At 36.0% G+C, this 22492-nt stretch overlaps 1 protein-coding gene across 1 annotated transcript; it reads left to right on the top strand.

Moving 5' to 3' along the window:
- Window positions 1–7988: 7988 nt before the first annotated feature.
- LOC100947381 (olfactory receptor 51G2-like) lies at window positions 7989–10709 on the top strand. The gene is made up of 2 exons (XM_012806195.1): window positions 7989–8001; window positions 9733–10709. Exons 1-2 carry the CDS (start codon window positions 7989–7991, stop codon window positions 10707–10709), a joined length of 990 nt encoding a protein of 329 aa, XP_012661649.1.
- Window positions 10710–22492: the final 11783 nt, after the last annotated feature.

The raw sequence follows: 22492 nt of genomic DNA, 5'->3' as shown, positions 1-22492 counted from the left end.
TATTCATGAATAATTTTCATGCTGATTGGCTGAATAAAGTTTGCAAAAATTTAATAAAATAAATGGTACAGTTAGTTATTGTTTAAAATCATTATCTCCTTCTACCACCTTTTATCACTTCTATTCTCCTTCTATCACAAGTAGCCTTCATCCACAGTCAAGATTTAATTCATCTGAGGATCTGGGTGTTCTCACCTCTATTTCACAAAAATAGAAATAGAAGAAATTTTTGCATTTAGTGAAGGTAGGGCTTGATGGTATGTGTTATCTGGTTCAAGTCTGAAGTTGTATATAAGTTTTAGTTATTCACAAACGTCCTCAGGGATAAAATTTATGGATAAATTCTGCAATATTATTTCACATAGTCATTGTTCACTTCTGTGTTTCATGTACAAAAGAAGTTATTAATACCTAAAGTTGTTCGATACTTATTTTGAATGAATAATGTATTTTTAGATTTATAAACATCGATACATTTACTTAATGTCCTCTCTATATTAGGTCTTGATATACTTTATATACCATCGGAAGAATAAAAAACAAGAAATACTCTTTTCTTCTGGAAGTGATCAAACTATGAAGTTCAATACCTCATCCAAGATCAGCTTTCACATTGTAGAAGTTATACCTATGGGAACATCTTTGTTTTCTGTCCCCAATTTAACCTTCACTTTTCTCAAAACCCATGGGGCTTTACACCTTTAAGTAGAAAAAAAAAATTGCTTGCAGGATTTTCTCCTTCATATTAACTTTGATGAAGTTAATTACAATGTGTCTAGAAGATGCTTTATTTGAGTTGAGTTATGTTGGGGTTCTGAAACTGTCTGCTATCTGAATTTCAGTGTCTCTTGCCATGCTTGGGAAGTTCTCTTCAATTATCTCTTGGAATAGAGTATCTGTGCCTTTTGGACCATCCTCTTCTCCTTCAGGGATTCCTATGAGGTGAATGTTTGCTCTTTTGGAGTGGTCCCACAATTCTCTCAGGGAATGATCCATTTCAGTCCAGGATCCTGTATCCAGCTAAATTGAGCTTCATTTATGACAGAGAAGTTAAATACTTTAATTACATACACATGTTGAAAAAATTTGCCATAACCAAATTAGCTCTTCAGGATATCCTCAGATCCATTCCCCATAATGACCAGCATAATACTCTACCACCAAAGTAAACTCACTCTGAAATTCTTGGTCAAAACTCAATTTCCAGTGATGAAAAAATATAAAATGTCCACTGGACTTTTGAAAAACTTGACACGGAAAATGCTACCAGGCTTATGAATACTCTCAATGAAACAGCTTAAACTGTCCTCTTAAGATGCACAGGTTGGCAGACTAGATACAAAAACTCAAGCCAGATATCTGTTGCATACAAGAATCTCATCTAACCCTAAAGATAAATATAGATTCAGGGAAAAGGGATGGGCATCTATAATCCAGGCAAATGGAAACCAGAAAAAAGCAGGGGTGGTAATTTTATTTGCAGATACCCTAGGCTTTAAACTAATAAAAGTAAGGAAAGACAGGATGGTCATTTCATATTTGTTAAAGGAAACACTTAACGTGATGAGATGTCAATTATTAACATTTATGCCCCCAACCAGAATGCTCTTCAATTTATAAAGGAGACCCTAACAGACATGAGCAATTTAATATCTTCCAGTGACATAATAGTTGGAAATTTTAACACCCCTTTGGCAGGATTGGATAGATCTTCGAATAAGAAACTCAGCAAAGAAATTTTGGACTTCAACTTCACCATACAATTGAATTTAATAGATATCTACAGAATATTTCATCCTAACAAGACTGAATACACATTCTTCTCATCAGCCCATGGATCATACTCCAAAATTGATCACATCTTAGGTCACAAGTCTAACCTCAACAAATTTAAAAATACAGAAATTATTTCTTGTATTTTCTCAGATTATCATACAATGAAAGTTGAAATTTTCAATAACAAGTGTCTGTATACTCCTACAAAGATGTGGAAACTAAATAACCATATGCTGAATGATAACTGAGTCATAGATGAGATTAAGAAGGAAATTGCTAAATTTTTGGAAGAAAACAATAATGAAGAAATGAATTATCAGAACCTGTGAGATACTGCAAAGGTGGTCCTAAGAGAAAAATTTATAACATTATAAGCCTTCCTCAAGAGAATGGAAAGAGAGGAAGTCAACAACTTAATGGGACATCTTAAGCAACTGGAAAAGGAAGAACATTCCAACCCCAAACCCAGAAGAAGAAAAGAAATAACTAAAATTAGAGCAGAAGTAAATGAAATAAAAAACAAAAGAGTTATTCAAAAGATCATTGAATCAAAAAGTTGGTTTTTTGAAAAATTCAACAAAATTGATAAAGCTTTGGCTAACCTAACCAAAAAGAGAAAACTAAAGTCCATAATATCATGAATCAGAAATGACAAAGGTGAAATACCAACAGACACCTCAGAAATTCAAAAAAATCCTTGATGAATACTACAAAAAATTTTATTCTCAGAAGTATAAAAATTTGAAAGAAATTGACCAATACTTGGAAGCATGCCAACTTCCTAGACTTAATCAGAAAGAATTGGAAATGCTGAACAGATCTATATCAAGTACTGAAATAAAATCAACTATATGAAATCTCCCAAGAAAGAAGAGTCCAGGACCAGATGGCTTCACATCAGAATTCTACCAAACCGTTAAAGAAGAACTAGTACCTATATTACTTAACCTTTCTCAAAACATCGAAAGAGAAGGAATACTTCCCAACACATTCTATGAAGCAAATATTACCCTGACCCTCAAACCAGGAAAAGACCCAATAAGAAAAGAAAACTATAGACCAATATCTATAATGAACATAGATGCAAAAATATTCAATAAGATCCTAGCAAACAGAATCCAGCAACACATCAAACAAATTATATACCACAACCAAGTGGGTTTTATGCCAGGATCTCAATGGTGGTTCAACATACGTAAATCTATAAACGTAATTCATGACATAAACAAATTAAGAAACAAAGACCATATGATTCTCTCAATGGATGCATACAAAGCTTTTCACAATATCCAGCATCCTTTCATGATCAGAACACTTAAGAAAATAGGTATAGAAGGGACTTGATAGAGGCCATCTACAGCAAACCCACAGCCAATATCATAAACATTTCCACTCAGATCAGGAATCAGGCAAGGTTGCCCATTGTCTCCACTGCTTTTTAACATTGTAGTGGAAGTCTTAGCCATCAAAATCTACCAAGAGAAGATGGACAAGGGTATACCAATAGGGTCAGAGGAGATCAAGCTTTCACTCTTTGCAGATGATATGATTTTATACTTGGAAAACCCCAGGGACTCAACCACAAAACTCTAAAAAGTGATCAAGGAATACAGTAGTGTCTCAGATTACAAAATCAATACTCACAAATCAGTAGCTTTTATATATACCAATAATAGTCAAGCCAAAGAAACAGTCAAGGACTGTATTCCCTTTGCAGTTGAGCCAAAGAAGATGAAATATTTTGGAATTTACCTAACAAAGAATGTGAAAGATCTCTATAAAGAGAATTATGAAACTCTGAGAAAAGAAATAGCTGAAGATGTTAACAAATGAAAAAACATACCATGCTCATGGCTATGAAGAATCAGCATTGTTAAAATGTCCTTATTACCCAAAGCAATTTACAAATTTAATGCAATACCTATCAAAGAAACACCGTCATACTTTAAAGATCTGGAAAAAACAGTACTTAATTTTATAATGAAGAAAAAACCTTGATTAGTCAAGATATTACTCAGAAATAAAAATAAATCAGGAAGAATCACCTATCAGACTTCAAACTATACTATAAATCTACAGTAATCAAAGCAGCATGGTATTGAAACAAAAATAGAAAGGTAGATGTATGGAACAGAATTGACAAGCAAGAGATGAACCTAGACGCTTATTGTCATTTGATCTTTGATAAGCCTATCCAAAATATAAATTGGGGGAAAGATTCCCTATTTAACAAACAAATGGTGCTAGGTGAATTGGCTGGTGACTTATAGAAGACTGAAACTGGGCCCACACCTTTCACCATTAACAAAAATTGACTCTCACTGGATAAAAGATTTAAACTTAAGACACGAAACTATAAAGGTTCTTGGAGAGAGCACAGGAGAAACATTTGAAGAAATTGGCCTAGGAGAATACTTTATGAGGATGACCCCTCGGGCAATTGAAGCAACATCAAAAATACGTTACTGGGAACTGATCAAACTAAAAAGTTTCTGCACAGCCAAGAACATAGTAAGTAAAGCAAGCAGACAGCCTTCAGAATGGGAGAGGATAGCTGCAGGTTATACTTCTGACAAAGATTTGATAACCAGAATCCACAGAGAACTCAAACTTAGTAATAAGAAAAGAACAAGTAATCCCATTTCATTGTGGGTAAGGGACTTGAACAGAAGTTTCTCTGAACAAGATAGGTGTATGGCCTGTAACAGACACATGAAAAAATGCTCATCATCTTTGATCATCTGAGAAATGCAAATCAAAACCACTTTGAGATATCATCTAACTCCCATAAGACTGGCTCACATAACAAAAATCCCACAACTACAGATGTGGAGAAAAGGGAACACTTCTGCACTGCTGGTAGGAGTGCAAGCTAATACATTCCTTTTTGAAAGAAATATGGAGAATACTTAGGGATCTAAAAGTCGACCTGCTGTTTGATCATGCAAATCCCTATTAGGTATATATCCAAAAGACCAAAAATCATTTTATAACAAAGATATTTGCACCAGATAGTTTATTGCAACTCAATTCATAATAGCCAAATCATGGGAGAAGCCCAAGTGCCCATTAACCCATGAATGGATTAATAAATTGTGGTAAATGTATACCATGGAATATTATGCAGCCTTAAAGAAGATGAAGACTTTACCTCTTTTATGTTTACATGGATGGAACTGGAACACATCCTTCTTAGAAATGTATCTCAAGAATGGAAGAAAAATTATTTCATGTACTCAGTACTATTATGAAACCAACTTACAATCACTCACACTTTCATAAGGAGAATAGATCACAACTATGGCCCAAGATGAAGGAGGGAGGAGGGGGGATGGGAAAGAAGGAGGGAGGTTATATTGAGGGTGAATAATGTGATCACACCAATGGTACATAATGCAAAGGTACATGTCAGATCTATTAGTATAGAGTATAAATGTCTTAACACAATAACTAAGTCAACGAGATAAGGTATATATTAACCAGTGTGATGTAAGCATTCCTAATTCTATATAAAATTAGCACCCTGTACCCCATAAATGTGTTAATGTATCCATGATCTATGTATTTATAATTTAATAAAAAATTTTTAAATATGCTTACTTCATCCTAATCTAATCAACAAATACAACTTGATAAAATAAAGGATTACAAATGTAAAATAATTTTCAATATTACCATCTTTGAACAAACAAAAAATAACTACAACGAACAACACCCATAAAAATGGCAAGCTATTCCCTCTGTTTGGATGACATACCTTTATCTGGAGTACTCTATTTAAAATACATGAGTGGCTTTAATTTCACAATATTATCACCACATAAATATAAAAAGCCTCAGGTTGAGCACAATCAATGAAGATCGATGGTCTACCCACATTTGCAATTTAGTGATTTCCACATGATTACTTCTCCTTCACAGAGAAGAAAAATACTTTGGATCAGAGAAAAGATGTTTTACCAATAAAAGTCAAACCCACAATGAGGTCAGATGCTCCCACCTGTAATGCTAGCACTCAGGGAGGCTGAGGTGCGTGGATTACTTGAGCTCACATGTTTGAGACCAGCCTGAGCTAGAGCAAGATCCTATCTCTAAAAATATCCAGGAGTTGTGGCAGGCACCTGTAGTTCCTTCTACTTGGGAGGCTGAGGCAAAAGAAATGCTTGAGCAGAAGAGTTTGAGGTTGCTGTGAGATATGACACCAAGGCCCTCTACCAAGGGCCACAAAGTGAGACTTTGCCTCAAGAAAAAAAAAAAGTCACACACACACACACAAATTATAAATTTGATGTTGCTTTGCCATGTATTTTGATGGGAGAATATACTAGTCAGGGTTCTCCAGAGGAACAGAAACAATAGGACACATATAGATATATCTAAGAAGAAATTTGTTTATTTTCTGAGTTGCGAATGACCTTTGAATTCTAGATTGCTTACATATTACTGATCTGACATGGAGTTCATAAAATTTCAGTTTTATCAAGGAAAACTAAAATTTATCTGGGTTGATGTCAGAAAAAATATGATTTTATTTGTGAAAAAGTAAATAATGACATATACATGAAAGTGATTTTCATATTCCCAAGCATGAGTCACCATCAGGGGTGACAACATTCCTTACTGCTTATTGAATTTTGACCACTCCTGGGAATGTAGATGAATTTGTGGACTTGGCTAACCTAAAAGATCATGTTCATTTTTTATTTGAAACTAAATGACAAGAAAGGTCCCTTGATATACAGGTATGTACGTATGTCTGATAAATTGAATATTATGTGTTGTGAATATAGTGGGAAAGGATAAGAGTAAAGCAGATATGGTTTATTATTTCCAGTTCTAAGGAAATTTCTACATGCATTTGGTAGTGATTGATATCTGAAATAAATAATAGTAACTCAATAACAGAATACAAAGGTATGCATGTGAAGCAGTGAACTTATGAATTCCTGAGATACATTTTATAAAATAGGTTTAATCCTGTGTCAACAAAAAATAATTGAAAATATTGACTTGAGAGTAAATTAGGATGACATCAAGATTTAACGGGTGAATCTGAAGTCACCCGTTGCAGAGCAGTATCTGGTACTTGGACCACTTATGGATCACTTCTAGAAAGAAATAAAAGGTACACTTCAAATGATAAAGAGAAAGAGAAAGCAGCTTTCCAAAGGATTACAATTCTCAAGAGAGAGCTGCATGAATAATAAGGAAGCAAAGACCACATCATAGGCATTCTTGATTTTGAACATGGAAGAGAAAGCTTCCCCTTTCTCTGTGGGACTTTAGCAAACCCTCTGCCTTAAAATGCCAGGTGAGAAAGAAAACACAGTTCTTTTGGAAAAGAACTAAGATCGAAGAGACTTCAGAAAATTGATAGAGACAGTCTAGCTTGTAATTTGAACCATCAAAGGCATCTAGAGGATCTTTCTTTCTGTGAAACTATTCCTAACTTATCATCCTCAAAAATTTGAGGTATAATGTTATTGAAGGAAATAAAAGAAAGTGAGGTTAATGTTCACCTGGCTTGGAAAAGTACAGAACTATCCTTGCCTGTGGAGACACTGACTAGGAAGTTTACCCTCATTCTTGTTAAGAGATAACCTTTGACACCAAAGAGTATAGATTCTGAAAATGGGTAAAATCCCATGAATGAGAAAACATATTGAGCAGAAACCTGGAAACAAAACCTTAACACTAGAAGACCCTGTGATTTGGACTAAGGTGAAGGTATTTTTATCACACAGGCAGTAAGTTTTCTAGACACCCTCCCCTCTTCTCAGTTCTTAAAACCAAATTCAAGAATTTTTTTTAAAGCCAAAAAATGTTCAGAGGCAAATATCAATTTTTAAAATCTCTTTTCATTTCTTTTGAAAGTCTCATCCAAATTGTTTCTCTCTGAAATTTTGAAAAATTTAAAACCTGCTGAGTGAAATCAGAAATGGGTAGACAGAGTCCTTAATTATTTAGTTCAGAATATCAGGTCAAAACAGAATGAATGTAAAGGGAGTCTTTCATTGTTGTTATTATTGTTTTTATTATTATTATTACGGCCTTTCTCTAACAATCTTCTAGTGAACCAAGATGAGACTAAGGTAGAATTTAAATAGGAGGAATTGGGAAATACTCACGCTACCACAACTAGGGTCTACATGCCCCAAGCAGGGAATACAGGTTTTTAGGTCATATCTTTATAAAGGTCTACTAACAATACCATGACTGATAACAGTAAGTAAAGAGGTGAGGAATTGGACTGCTTAATATTTGCAGACATTTGATGGCTTACTTTTTATGAGGATGACTGCATATGGATATGCAGAGTATTTATGTAGCACCTGTTTAGTTTCATAAATACAGAATGTGGTTGAGGGATAGACTCAGAAAAAAAAAAAATGTGTCCCCTGTTATTTGTGGTTAGGACACTATGTATCTTCAGCTGATTTTATCTGGATAGATAATTTTTGGTAACATATTGAGTGAAATTGTTTTACATCTCACATAGAGTCCATTTTAATTAATTATTTGGCAGGCATCTTACCTCTTCAATTAAAGCAGCTAATGTATTAGCTTAAATCTTTGCTACAATAAGAAACAGTTTAGAGCCAGACACATATAGAACCATAATTAATACTCAATGAATAGTTAGATAAATAAATAAATGAATGCCCTTAAATTAAATAAATAATATTGGCATTATAGGTTTATTAGAAATTAATGACAGGTCAACACAAATACACATACACACATTACAAAGTAAATTTATGAAAGATCCATATATCAGGTGGCACCTGTGGCTCAGTGAGTAGGGAGCCAGCCACATGTACTGAGGATGGAGAGTTCAGGCCCAGCCCAGCCAAACTGCAACAAAAAAATAGCAGGGCGTTGTGGCAGGCACCTGTGGTCCCAGATGCTTGGGAGTAGAGTGAGACTCTGTCTCTACAAAAAACAAAACAAAACAAAACAAAAAAACAGCTAAAAGATCCATATGTCATATTCAAATTAAAAACATTTATCCTTAATCACAAATAGAGCTTTTAATAATATAAAATCTCTATTCAGTGTTTTAGTATATTTTTTAAGTATAAAGAACAACATTTTTTTTTCAGATTATATATTGGTACAAACAATTAGGTCACATTATTTGTGTTTCTTAGGTAAAGTCCAAGTTGCAGCTGTGCCCTTCAATAGCCAGTGTGCCACATACACCTACACTGTGCCCCTTAGGTGGGAGCTTAGCAAATCCCCCCATACCTCTCCTCTCTTTTTATCTAAAATTTTAAAAAACTATGTTTACATTCAAAAATGAATCATTATCAAATAATGCTGCATAAAGTATGTGGTAAAGGGTCATTAACACTTTTTAATCTATCATGAAATACATTTTTCAAATAGCAAAATTATTTTTGACAAAAATGAAAAACCCCAAATACAATTGCATATTACAGACTAAGAGAAACTATTAGGTGAAAAAAGGTGCAGAGTAAGAGTAGCTCAAATTAGAATAAACCATTCTATATGTTCATTTTCAATTTCTGTATTCACTTCAAGTAGAAAATTAAGCATATTAAGATGTGTCCATGAACCCCATTTTGAGGAGCATTATCTAATAGGTATTATTTTAGGCCACTGCAGTAAGAAAAACATTGGTCATGATCTACTGCTATATTTACCATAATTACAGATTTTTCATTTGAAAATATCCTTCTATCAATTAAATGACAGGTAAATGAATATGAAGGCTTGAATTTTTTAAATTTTATTTCCATAAATCACAGTATATGACTCTGATAAACAGAGAAGGTCGTGTTTTCCACTCTAAATGATCAGATGGGAAACAGCATTCAATCTCATGTTAGATAAATATCATGGACAGTTCTAAAAAAGGGTATGATGATTAGTCAATTAAATGCCCAAGTCAAATTTTATCATCTGTGTCTAACAAAATTCAATTTGTTCTAGGAAAAGTATGCAGCCCTGGCACCTTGTCTCTTGTCAACAACAGCAGCTCATTCTTCTCCACCTTCCTGGTGACAGGCATTCCTGGGCTGGAGGCTGTGCACATCTGGATCTCCATACCCTTCTGTACCATGTTTTTCATTACCTTGGTGGGTAATGTGACCATCCTGACAGTTATCTGGAGGGAGCAGACCCTCCATGTGCCCATGTACCTCTTCCTGGCCATGCTAGCTGCCTCTGACCTGGGGCTGTCCCTTTTCACCTTCCCCACAATGCTGAGGATCTTCTGGCTGGATGCTCGAGAGCTGACCTCTTCTGCTTGCTTCACACAAATGTTCTTTATACACACCTTTCAGGATTTTGAGTCAGCCATTATACTGGCAATGGCCTTTGACCGCTATGTGGCCATTTCTCGTCCATTGCACTATTCTTCCATCCTCACTAATAGTGTGATTGCCAGAATAGGTTTGGCCATTGTTGTGCGAGCCATTATTGCCCAGGTGCCCCTGCCCATTCTCCTGAGGAGACTGTGCTTCTGTCGCTCCAATGTACTTTCTCATTCCTACTGTCTGCATCCTGACATCTTAAAGCTCTCCTGTTCTAACACTAGGGTTAATAGCATCTTTGGACTCTTTATGGTGCTTTCCAATATGGGACTTGATTTTCTTCTCATTCTCTTTTCGTATTTATTGATTCTGAAAACTGTACTGAGCATTGCTTCATATGGTGGCCGCCTCAAGGCTCTTAACACCTGTATTTCCCACCTCTGTGCTGTGGTTCTCTTTTTCACACCCATGATCTGTCTTTCTATACTTTATCGCTTTGGTCAAAAGTTTCCCCCAAACCTCTATGTACTTTTGGCCAACATGCATTTTCTCATTCCTCCTGTGATGAATCCCATTGTGTATGTGGTAAAAACCAAGCAGATAAGAGACAAAATCCTAAGACTCTTCATCAAAAAAGGAACTGAAAAGTCCTGAGTGGCATTACAACCTAAACCTGGAGAAACTAACGTAATAGTGATTGGTCACTCTTCCATCTAAAATAACTTTTGTCAATGACAAATAAATAAAATGTCCTAATATATCTTATTTTTCAACTTGTGCTTGCCATAATTTTGTTTCATTTATAGCCTTTAATGATTTATGAGTATTAATTTATAATAAAATTACTTTTCAGATTGACAATTATTTTTACCTCAAATTTTCAAAGTTGTTTGTGTGTTTTGTATTAATCCTCAGTTGTCTAAAGGACATTTTTTTCCACCATTAGATGTTGTCCCATGTTTATTCATCACAATAAATTACCAACAATCCCAGTAAATATGTCAGCATTTAGGTTGAGATTTTCTATACATGCAAGTCCCTCTTTCTTGAATTTTCATTATTGTGAATGTTAAACAAGTTTGAGACACCTTATAATTAAGTAACTCGGATTAGTTACATCAGGTTACTAGGAGGTTATGGAATTCCTAGTCCAATTAGGTATAAAAGAGTTGAAGTGATTAATCCTGATGAGAATAACTTAAGAAAAATGAAAGATGAAATTAACACACAACTCAGAGAATAGAAAGTGTTTTCTAAAGTGCTAATAAATTCAAATAATTGTACTATAGTCTGGGTCATTTCTTACTGAGTGATAGTAGTAATAGTGGAATCTTTGACCTGCACTTGAGGGGAGCCCATACATGTTGCAACTGTCAGGATGTCCAACCATGAAAATAAATGAAGACTGTTCAATTATTTAAGCGCAAACTGACTTCTTTTTGTTGTTGTTGTTGTTGTTGCATTTTTGCCGGGGCCGGGTTTGAAAATACCACCCTTGGCATATGGATCCAGCACCCTACTCACTGAGCCACAGGCGCTGCCCATCTTCTGACTTCTTTTAACATCAGGCAGAAATTATCCTTTTCTGTCTCATTTATACCCTTTGATAAATCATTAGTATTAATTTATGATATTGTTACTTTTTAGATTGAAAATTACTTTTTACCTCAAATTTTCAAAGTTGTTTGTAGACTGAGTGCTACTTTAAAGGCAAAGATGCATTTGTATGTTTATAATATAATGATGTGCTGCTGTTTTAAAAAATAATTATATTATTCAAATAATGATCCATATTCATATATCATCATAGAATGTAAACAGTCTTCATCCTGCCATGATTTGATTTCTTTCGTGCCACAGACAACCCATCATCTTTTCTGTCATTTACTTGTATTTATTATCATCATCATTCTGTTTTCATTTATTAGTAGTTCCCTCCTCTAGAAAACATGAAAATATTTTCTTTAAAAAAAAAAAATGTTCCTGGCTCTACACCTGTGCTCAGTGATTATAGCCACATACACCAGGGCTAACAGGTTCAACCCCAGCTGGGCCTGCTAAACAACAATGACAACTACAATTAAAAAAAAATAATAATAGCTGGGTACCTGCAGTCCCAGCTACTTGGGAAGCTGAGGCAAGAGAATCACTTATGCCCAAGAGTTTGAGGTTGTAGTGAGCTGTGATGCCACAGTACACTTCCAAGGGTGACATAGTGAGACTCTGTCTCAAAAAAAAAAAAAAAAAAAAAAAAATCCAAAAAAAAACCAATAAAAAAAAAAAAAACCTTCCTCCGCTATCAATTGGCAGTACATATTATCCATCCATTTATTATATTTCTGGATCAAAAGACAAATGTCTTTATCTAAAATGAGAAAGCAAAACAAAACAAAAAGCATTTCTTGGTTTATTTTATGTTTTGGTAACAGATAAGTAAAAGATTTGGGTAAAAATCTGGAAGAATTTTTATTTACTCAATTATTATCAAATTTATCATGCTTGTAATAATTCCCATCACTATTTTTGTCAGTATCACCACCAGCAGCATTGTGTTTGTGATGGTAACTGTCCACAATAATATCATCATCTTACCAATTTATCAACATTTTATATATTGAATGCCACACAAAATATTTGGAAGAACCACAATAAACAATTGTTAAAAGTTGATTTGTAGAAAATGATAAAATAATGATTTCATGAAATGTAAAAATTGCAGTGCTTTTAGTAAATTCATGTATGAGGCAAATTGATATTCAAAGGGAATCTTTTTAAAGGTAATATCAAACAGCACTAATTTATATGGAATAAAATTATTGAAAGGCATTAGAAATAAAGACATAATGTTTTTTACAGAAAGACAATTAAACTCTCCAGGGAAATACATAATTGTGAATCTATTAATTACCCATAATTTATAAAAATAAAGTTGTAAAATAGCTTGAGGCCATGAAGAGAGCTATAATGTGATAATCTGGAGAAATGTGATGTAGACAATATATTGTTTTCAATATACAAAATATTTTCATATGGTTTTGCTTCTTTTAATCAAAATAATTTCAAAATTATCTTAATCATATATCTTATTAGATATTGCATGATAAATTATATAGTTGTAGCAAAATTATTAATTTATCATGTAGTTCTTTTACATTTGATTTCTCACAGTTGTCATAAAGAATCTCAGCTTGAACTTTTAAAGACATTTTAATTTTCTATCTTGAAGGGAAGAAAACAAGCTGAAAACTTGCCACCTGACTTCATGGGCATTATATATAAATTTGGGCTAATTCCTCTTTTCCTGAGTTCCCCCAAACAGCCCGAGATCTCAGGCCTTTAAGAAAATGACTTTTCTTAATTAATGTGGATGCTTGCAAATCTTGTAAACCAAGAACCAAGCCAGTTTTCCCATGATGGCTCTGTGTGCATAGTGTATCTAAAGATGCCTTCAGATTCTTAAAAGCTTCTTTTCATACTTGAATAAATGAAAATCATCTCAAATATGACATTTCAAGCAAGGATCTTGTTCCAGAACCAATATGTCCAATTTTGTCATGGTTCAAAAAAGAATGAACTTTTTCTTTTTTTTCTTTTTTTATTAAATCATCACTGTGTACATTAATGCAGTCATAGGGTACAATGTGCTGGTTTTATATACAATTTTAAAGATTTTCATCAAACTGGTTAACATAGCCTTCATGGCATTTTCTTAGTAATTGTGTTGAGACATTTATATTCTACATTTAGTAAGTTTCTACATGTACCCTTGTAAGATTTACCATAGCTGTGGTCCCACCAATTATCTTCTCTCCACCTATCCTCCCCCCTTCCCTCCCCCTGCTTTCCCCTTTCCCCATATTTTGGGCTATAATTGGGTTATAGCTTTCATACAAAAGCTATAAATTAGTTTCATGGTAGGACTGAGTATATTGGATAATTTTCCTTCCATTCTTGAGATACTTTGCTAAGAAGAATATGTTCCAGCTCCATTCATGTAAACATGAACGAGGTAAGGTCTCCATCTTTCTTTAAGGCTGCCTAACATTCCATGGTGTACATATGCCATAATTTATTGATCCATTCATGGGTTGATGGGCATTTGGGCTTCTTCCATGATTTAGCAATTATGAATTGGGCTGCAGTAAACATTCTGGTACAAATATCTTTGTTATAATGTGATTTTTGGTCTTCTGGATATATACTTAGTAGAGGAATTGTAGGATTGAATGGCAGGTCTATTTTTAGTTCTCTAAGTGTTCTCCAAACATCTTTCCAAAAGGAACATATTAGTTTGCATTCCCACTAGCAGTGTAGAAGCGTCCTCTTTTCTCCACATCCACGCCAACATCTCTGGTTTGGGGATTTTGTGATATGGGCTAATCTTACTGGAGTTAGATCATATCTCAAAGTAGTTTTGATTTGCACTGTTCTGATGATTAAGGATGATGAGCATTTTTTCATATGTCTATAGGACATGCACCTGTTTTCTTCAGAGAATTTTCTCTTTAAGTTCTTTGCCCACTCTGAGATGGGGTCACTTGTTCTTTTCTTGCTAATATGTTTGAGTTCTCTGTGGATTCTTGTTATTAAATGTTTGTTGGAGACAAACCTACAAATATCTTCTTCCATTCTGAGGGCTGTCTGCTTGCTTTACATACTGTGTTCTTGGCTGTGCGAAGCTTTTTAGTTTGATCAGGTCCCAGTAGTGTATTTTGGATCCTGCTTCTATTGCCCAGTGCGAGGGGAGGGTCCTCTCTTCTGCTTGATACATTCTGTTACTGAGGCATTCTACTATATTTCTCAGATTGTTGAGGGCTGCAAATTCTTGTCTCAATGTGTCAAAATCTTTGATGATTTTGTCTTTGAATTCATTGAATTCTTGAGACAACTTTGAAGTTCTCCTTGAATTTCTAATTCCAACTTTGCCTCTATTTTATTATTTGCAATCACAATTCTGAATTTGATTTCTGACATCTTAGCCATCTATTTATGAATAGAATCTTCTGTTGTGTCTGCCATATCCTTCCTTGAGGGGGTTGATCTATTCTGGTTATTCATGCTACTGGAGTTTTTCTGCTGATTCTGAACCATGATAATTTTACACCATTTGGCTAGATGAGCAGATAAGGAGAAGTTGGGTGGGGGGCTCTGGGAGTAGTGATTAACCAGCCCTTTGCCCAAAAGCTGGGATTGGTGCCTATACCTTTTCCCCTAGGGTTTTACCAAGGACCTGTACAGTGCTATGGCCTGAGAAACTGGAGGCCTGCTTGGTGTGGTTGGGCTCAGTGGCTCTGTCTTATTTTCATGTGATCTCTGTCATACCCTAATGAATCAGTTACTCTGAGTAAGTCTCAGCTGTGGAGAAATGTCAGCAATTAAGTCTCCCTGCCCCCCACAGGCAACAATTGGAAAAGGAAAATCAAACTTTCCCACAACCAACCACCCAGGGTACCACTTTGGATAGTCCTCAGATGATTGGCCCAGTTCAAGAGGTCCAAATCAATTGTCCCAGTCAACACGGGTCTCAGGTGGGAGAGTTCAAAAGGTCTCCAGCAACTAGATAGCAGGGATCTGTTCGCAGCTCATGTATGACTCGCTCTAGTGCTCCATGAGGTCAGAAGGACCCACCTAGCAAACACATTAGTCTGGGAAGATCGATACCTCCTTCCCCACCTTGCACCTCTGTCACACCCAGTCACTGGTAACCCCGCAGGGCTGTGACCAAGTTCCCTCCAATAAGCAGATGCTCCAGGAGTTTGTGCCCACCTGAGTCAGAGGGAGATCTATGTCTCCTCAGCCAGGCCACTGCTCTCTGCCACTATCCGACAGGTGAAAGTGGGGCCTGACAACCTCCAGTACTTAATCGAGGCTGAAGCGGTTCACTCAGTTCCAGCCCCACCCCTTATTGATGTTGCTGGCAAAACAGAACAACTTCGCAGAATCTGTTTCTGTCCCTGTTATACTCTCCTGCAGATCAGACGCTGTTTGAAGTCACAGAAATTGCAACTCAGCCCCTATCAGTGCTGCTGTTGGTCTCTGGGTGGGTGCTGTTAGACCTCAGTTGTCAGTTCCAGCATCTGCCTGCCTGCCTTTGTTTCAGCTATGATCCCCTGAGGGCCATGTGCATCTTAGGCTCAGTAAAGCAGGCCTCTGGGTCAGCCCCACCCTGGGAGGCTGTCTCTGTGCGCACATATTCTAGTTCCCTCTCTCCACCCAGGCCAGTACCGCCACAGGCATTCCCTTTACTCACGGGGCCTGCATTTCCATTCCAGATCTGATCTGCCAGTGGCCGCCACCAGGGAAGATGTCCAGCTTCCTCTGGTTACCTAGAGAGACAGGGAGTGTTTGTCCAGAATATCCCTGGAGGGGATAGGGATAGGGATAGGGTGTGAGTCCTATTGTTCCCACCTGTGGCTGCTGCTCTGTGCCTCAGGGCATCATCGCTCCTGTATGATTCCCTCTCAGCTGACCATCTTCTCCTTACTCCACTGCTGCAAAATCAGCACAGACCAGCAACAGCCCTTTCCCTGTCCACACCTCTAAAAAAATGCCCAAGAATCTGGACTCCATGGGGGACAGGGTTCCAGACCTCAGGGTGAAAGTGGAGGGGAATGCTGGAAGTTCAAAATTGTAGGTAGAGAATAATGCTTTATACAGTTTTATACTGTTTTATGTCTGGCAAGAGAGTGTCATAGCACCCTATTACGGTAAGGAGGTCCAGTTTTTAGAGGGTCTCTCTTGTGGGATAAAATGGGAGAACGTTTGAACTCTGCTTGCTTGTTTGCATGGACGTGAGCCCTTCTCATGGGGGAGCAGACTCCCGCCTGCTTGACCATGGATTTTGCACCTTTTGTTCGTATCCTTGGGGTCTGTAGTTGCAGCTCACCTCAGCAGGGTTAATGCGCATTCTTTAACCTTCTCCCTTGGCTCCGGTCCAAACCATCAGCTTACCTGCTTGTCCTTTAACTCTACTTCTGGATGGAAGCCTCTGTGGAAAGCTGGCTCCAGTCAGCCATCTTGACTCTGCCCACCCCAACTCTCATCAAGAATAAACTTTTATTGAACCTTCACAAATAATGATATAGCAATGAAAATGAGGATATTCAGTAATATATCCTAAAATCTGGGAAAAAAATGCTGGGAAAGTAAAATTCCTTTTACAAATTAGGCTTGCAAAAGTAGGGTCTACTTAGTCTTTGCCTTTGGTCTTGGTAATAATTTCTTTTTGTTTTTCTTTTTTTTGAGATAGAGACTCAAGCTGTCCCCCTGGGTAGAGTGCCGTGGCATAGCTCACAGCAACCTCCAACTCCTGGGATCAAGCGAGTCTCCTGCCTCCGCCGCTCAAGTAGCTGGGACCACAGGCACCCACCACAATGCCCAGCTATGTTTTGGTTGCAGCCGTCATTGTTGATTGGCGGGCCCAGGCTGGATTCGAACCTGCCACCTTAGGTGTATGTGGCTGGCGCCTTAGCCACTTAAGCCACAGGCGCTGAGCTGGTAATAATTTCTTGAATGAGATACCAAAAGCAGAAGCAAAAACCAAATATAGACAAATAGGACCACATTAAACAAAAGGGCTTCACATAACAGATTTTAAAAACATGGAAAAGGCATCCAACAGAGTAGAAAAAGAATTATAAATCCTATATATATATATAAAATAAGGTACAAATTCAAGATATAGTATAAGAAACTCCTACGACCCAATAGCAGAAATGAAAATAACTCAATAAAAATGAAAACTTGTTTTTGCCTCAAATACTTATTCTGTATAAACGTGTGGCTTCATATTTTCTTACATTGTTATCAAATGAATATAGAATGCTTCAGGGAGGGAAGAACTCAATGTGACAGTTGGCCTAAACACATGTGAACTCAAATGTTCACATAATTGATTCTTCTTCTTTGAAACATATTTATCATTTCAGAGAAAACCAATTTACCAATCCCAATTAGAGTATATACAAGTTATAACTGGATGTTATTTTATAATGTATTGAATTGGAAGAAGAAGAAATACACTATCAGAACCAAAATGACCTTTCAATTCTAGATTATCTGTCTATCAAAATGAACTATCTTATTTGAGGTTAGTAAGTTAATTTACCTTTATATTAGTTTCTCCAAAGATAAAAGAGCTATTTTGTTTATTCAACATTATATTGGAAGTTATAGCCAAAGCAATTACACAAGAGAAAGAAATAAAGAACATTCAGTTTGGAAGTGAAGAAGTGAAATGTTCTCTTTTTTCAGATAGCATATTTTTTATATAAAGAGTCACTAAAGAATCCCTGCCTCACACACAGCTGTTAGAATTACTAAAAAAATTTATTCAACTTTATGATAGAAAATCAACATATAAAAATCAGTATTACCATTTCTATACACTAACAACAAGCCATCTGAAAAATAAATGAAGAAAAAAATTGCATTTTCCTTAGTGGGACACATACTCACAAATACTTAAGGAATAAATTTAACTTAGGCGGTGAAAGATCTGTATACTGAAAACCAGAAACATTCATGAAAATATATTTAAATTTAAGAACATAAAAATAAACAGAAAGATTGCAAATGTTCAGAAATTGGAAGAATTAGTATTGTTGAAATGTCAATACTATTTATTGATCTGAAGATTAAGTACAAGGCCAATCATAATACAAGTGTCATTTTGTCATAGAAATAGGGAAAAAATCTAAAATTCATTTGAAAGCACAATAAACCTCAAATAGTGAAAGCAAAAATAAGTTAGTTAATTAATTAATTGTTGGGAGTATCACATTACCTGTTTCTAAAGCTTTAATAATCAAAACAACATGGTAGGCTTGGCACCTGTAGGTCAGTAGCTCAGGCCCCAGCCACATACACAGGGGTTGGCAGTTGAACCCAGCCCTGGCCTACCAAACAACAATGAACAATTACAACAAAAACAATAATAAAAAAGGTGGGTGTTGGGGCAGGCACCTGTAGTCCCAGCTACTTGGGAGGCTGAGGCCAGAGAATCACTTAAGCCCAAGAGTTTGAGGTTGCTGTGAGTGGTGAAGTCATGGTGCTGTACTGAGGGTAATATAATGAGACTGTCTCAAAAAAAAAAAAAATGATACTTACATAAAAAGCAGACATATATACCAATGCAATAGAGTAGAGAGCCCAGAAATAAATCCCCACATTTACAAAGAGAATTGAGTTGATTTTTGACAAAGGCTCGAAAACGAAATAGCGAATGGCGAAAGCACATTGTCTTTAATAATGATGTTGGGAAACTGGATATCCTCATGCAGAATAATTAAATTAGACTTTTATTTCATACTCTATATAAAAATCAACATCACTTAAACCAAGAATTTAAGACTTAAACATAAGGACTGAAACAGTAAAACTGCTGGAAGAACACATGAGGGAATGCTCTGAACAATGTTTATTGTTGTTTGAGATAACCTAAGACCCCAGGAAATAACAGTAAAAACATGGACAAGTGAGATTACATCAAACTAAAAGCTTTTTCATAGAAAAAGAAACAATCAACACAGTGAAGAGATAACTTATGGAGTGGGAGAAAATATTTATAAACCATAAATTCTAATTAAGGGGCTAAAATGCAAACTATTTAAGAAACTCAGACAAATCAATCGTACAAACAACTAACTCTCTTAAAGATGGGCAAGAACCCTGAACAAATGCTTCAATGAAGACATACAGATTGCTAATAGGCATATGAAAAAATGCTCAATATTACTGATCATCAGGAAAATACAACTTTGTGTCATGTTTGTGTCTTCTCTGGCATGTGTTAGCCTCGTTGTTTTGGTGGTGATGACAGATCCTTCGCTGCCCCGTCTTGTGTAGTGTTTTGTGTCCATGCTTGTGGTGACATATTTGGTCCTGTTTTTCTTTACCTTGGCCATTTTGTTCCCTTTCTAGATGTTGTTCTCCAGTTGGGTGTCGGTGTATGTTTTGCTGGCGCAGGTGTTCTTCTTGCTCTTTTTTTCGATGTTGGAGTCTTCTTTTCTACTGCCGATGTCCTTTGTTCTTTTTTTGGTGCTTCGTTACTCCTTGTAGTCTGGCTTCGTCCTCACCTGTTTGTCTATCACCAGCTTGGGGGTGGCGATAGTGTTGTATATCTTCAGTCTTTACGTCCGCCCCGCCCTGATAGTGTAGCATTTTCTATTTTTTTTTATCTGTCGGCTCTTTCACTGTTGCTGTCTTCGGCCCAGTGTGCTGAATGTTGCTTGTGCTGGCTGCTGCATGGGGAGGTTGTGTGGCTTTTTGGTTGTTGTCTCCATTCTTGGTCTGGGCTTGGTACTTATCGTTGTTTCCTTTGGGCTGATCGTCCCTACTTTTTTTTTTCTTGCTTGTGGGGTTTAGTTTCTCTATGCTCTCTGTTCCTTTTTCTCGTTGCTCTGTGTTTTGGTGTTCTTCTCCTCAACTATTGTTGTCCTGTCTATGTTCCTTATCTTTGTTTAGCGGTTTTCGCCGTTCAGTCATTTTCTGTTTTTGTGTCTTTATTTTTTCGGCTCTCCTGTTTTGTATCCTATTTTTTTTCCTGTTATTTTTGAGCCGGTGTGTTTGTCTGTTCTGTGTGTCTTGTGAGGTGGTGTCGTTACTTTTGTGGGCCTGGAGCTCTTTTACTTTCTTTGTCTTCTTGCCTCAGGCTGGGGGGTGGTTTAGTCTCTGGTTTCGTTTCTCATTTTGCTCGGTTTTTTTTCTGTTTTTATTAGAGTGGTGGTTTTATTTTTGTTCTCGGTGATTTCACTCTCTTTTGGTCAGTTATTCCTCCTTCTTTTGCTTTTCATTGTACTCGTATTGTGGTTATTCGCTATTGCCTGTTTTTTGTTCATTTCTTTTTTTTCAGTTACTTTTTGGTGTTGTGTTTTTTGTTTGTGTTGTTTTCAATTGCTTTGTTTTTGTTATAGGAGAGTCCTGTTATGTTTTACTTTTTCCGTATTTGATTTGTGTTTTTCTCGTGCTCTGGGATTTTTCTCCTTTTTTTTTTTTTTTGTTTTGCGTTGTGTTCTCTTTGGATTCATTTTTATTTGTTTCTTTTTCTTTTTGCTTTTTTTGTTTTTTTTTTTGTTTCTTTTTTCTTTCTTTTGTTTCTTTTTTGGTTTTGTTTATTTTTCCTTTGTCCTGTTTGTGTCCTTGGTTTTATTATTTTCTGTTCTTTTGTGGCCTATTTTTTTTATTTCTTGTATTTTTATGTTTGCAGAGTGTTTTTCCCTTTCTCTGTGTGCTTTATTTCTTTTTATTGTTTTTTTCGTTGCCGGTAGGTGTCTTGTTTATAGATGTTTTCCCCTTTTCTGTCTCTCTTTAGTGCTTTGGGAACTTCCCATGTCACTCGGTTTGAGGTCTGCATCTGCCTCTATTGGTAGTGGCCTATGGGACCATTTTTGCCCTGTTGGTGATTTTGGCATCTCTTTTGGGTCTTTTGAACAGTTGTCTGGTGCTTGTTGGATTGTTTGCTAGTATGTTTTTTTTTTGATGCTGTTTTTCTGCTACTCCGTGTTTTTTGAATTGACCTGCCATTTGATTTTGTCATTCGTGTATTTGCAGTCTCTTCTTTAGTGCAGCTTTCTTTTTCATTGTGATATTTTGGCCAGATTCTTCGTTGCCGTTCACTGTTTAATGGCTTAGTCATTGGTGGTGTCTGTGTGCCCTTTAATCCTATTCTGGCTTATCAAATGGTGGTGTCTTTGTATCTTTTGTTTTTATGTGTCTTTATTTGGTGTGTATTCTCCGTCTTTTATTTTTTTGTGAGTGGACCTGTAAGCTTTTCTTGTGCTTAATGTTTTTTTGGAATTTGTGGATAAGTATCCACTTTCCTGAGTGCTTCTTTGAATTCTATTTATGTTTGGTTGGGCTTTCTTATGGTGTTCAGTTCCTTCCTATAGTGGAGTATTATTGTGAGAGCTTTTTTGTTGGTTGAGTTGTTTTGGAAGTTTTGATGGAGGGTTTGTAGCTTGGGTGCCTGTGCTTTTTGAGTCTTTTGCAAGGGTACGAATTGATTTTATTATGTGTGGAGTTTTGGTGTCTTTAGACATTATTCTGGTAGACGCGGAGTAAGCTATATTAATTAGTTTGGTTTCTGGTCGTCTATTTTTATTTTAGTTTTAGTGGTTTGTTTCCCACATATGTATGCTTGTCTTTATTATTTTTGTTTGTGTGGCTTACTTCCCCAGCTCCTTTGGTTTATTTTCTTTTCTTTGTTTTTTTCTGGTTCGTGTATATGCTTTTCTAATTTTTCCTGTTATTATGTTAGATTTTTTAATAGTTTTTTTTTTTTGGACATTGTTGTATTTTTTATATTTGTTTGTTTTTTTTTTATTTCTTTTATATCGTGTTTCATGTTTTATTGTATGTTTTAATAGGGTACCTTTGTTTATATTTTGTTTCCTGCTTTTCTGCTATTTTTTTCTGAAATTCTCATTTTGCGTAATTTT

This window comes from Otolemur garnettii, unplaced genomic scaffold (assembly GCF_000181295.1).
Source record: "Otolemur garnettii isolate 467f Iridium unplaced genomic scaffold, OtoGar3 scaffold00001, whole genome shotgun sequence".
Classification (NCBI taxonomy): domain Eukaryota; kingdom Metazoa; phylum Chordata; class Mammalia; order Primates; family Galagidae; genus Otolemur; species Otolemur garnettii.
The sequence above is the reverse complement of the archived record's forward strand: the minus strand, read 5'-3'. Positions and strand labels throughout refer to the sequence as shown.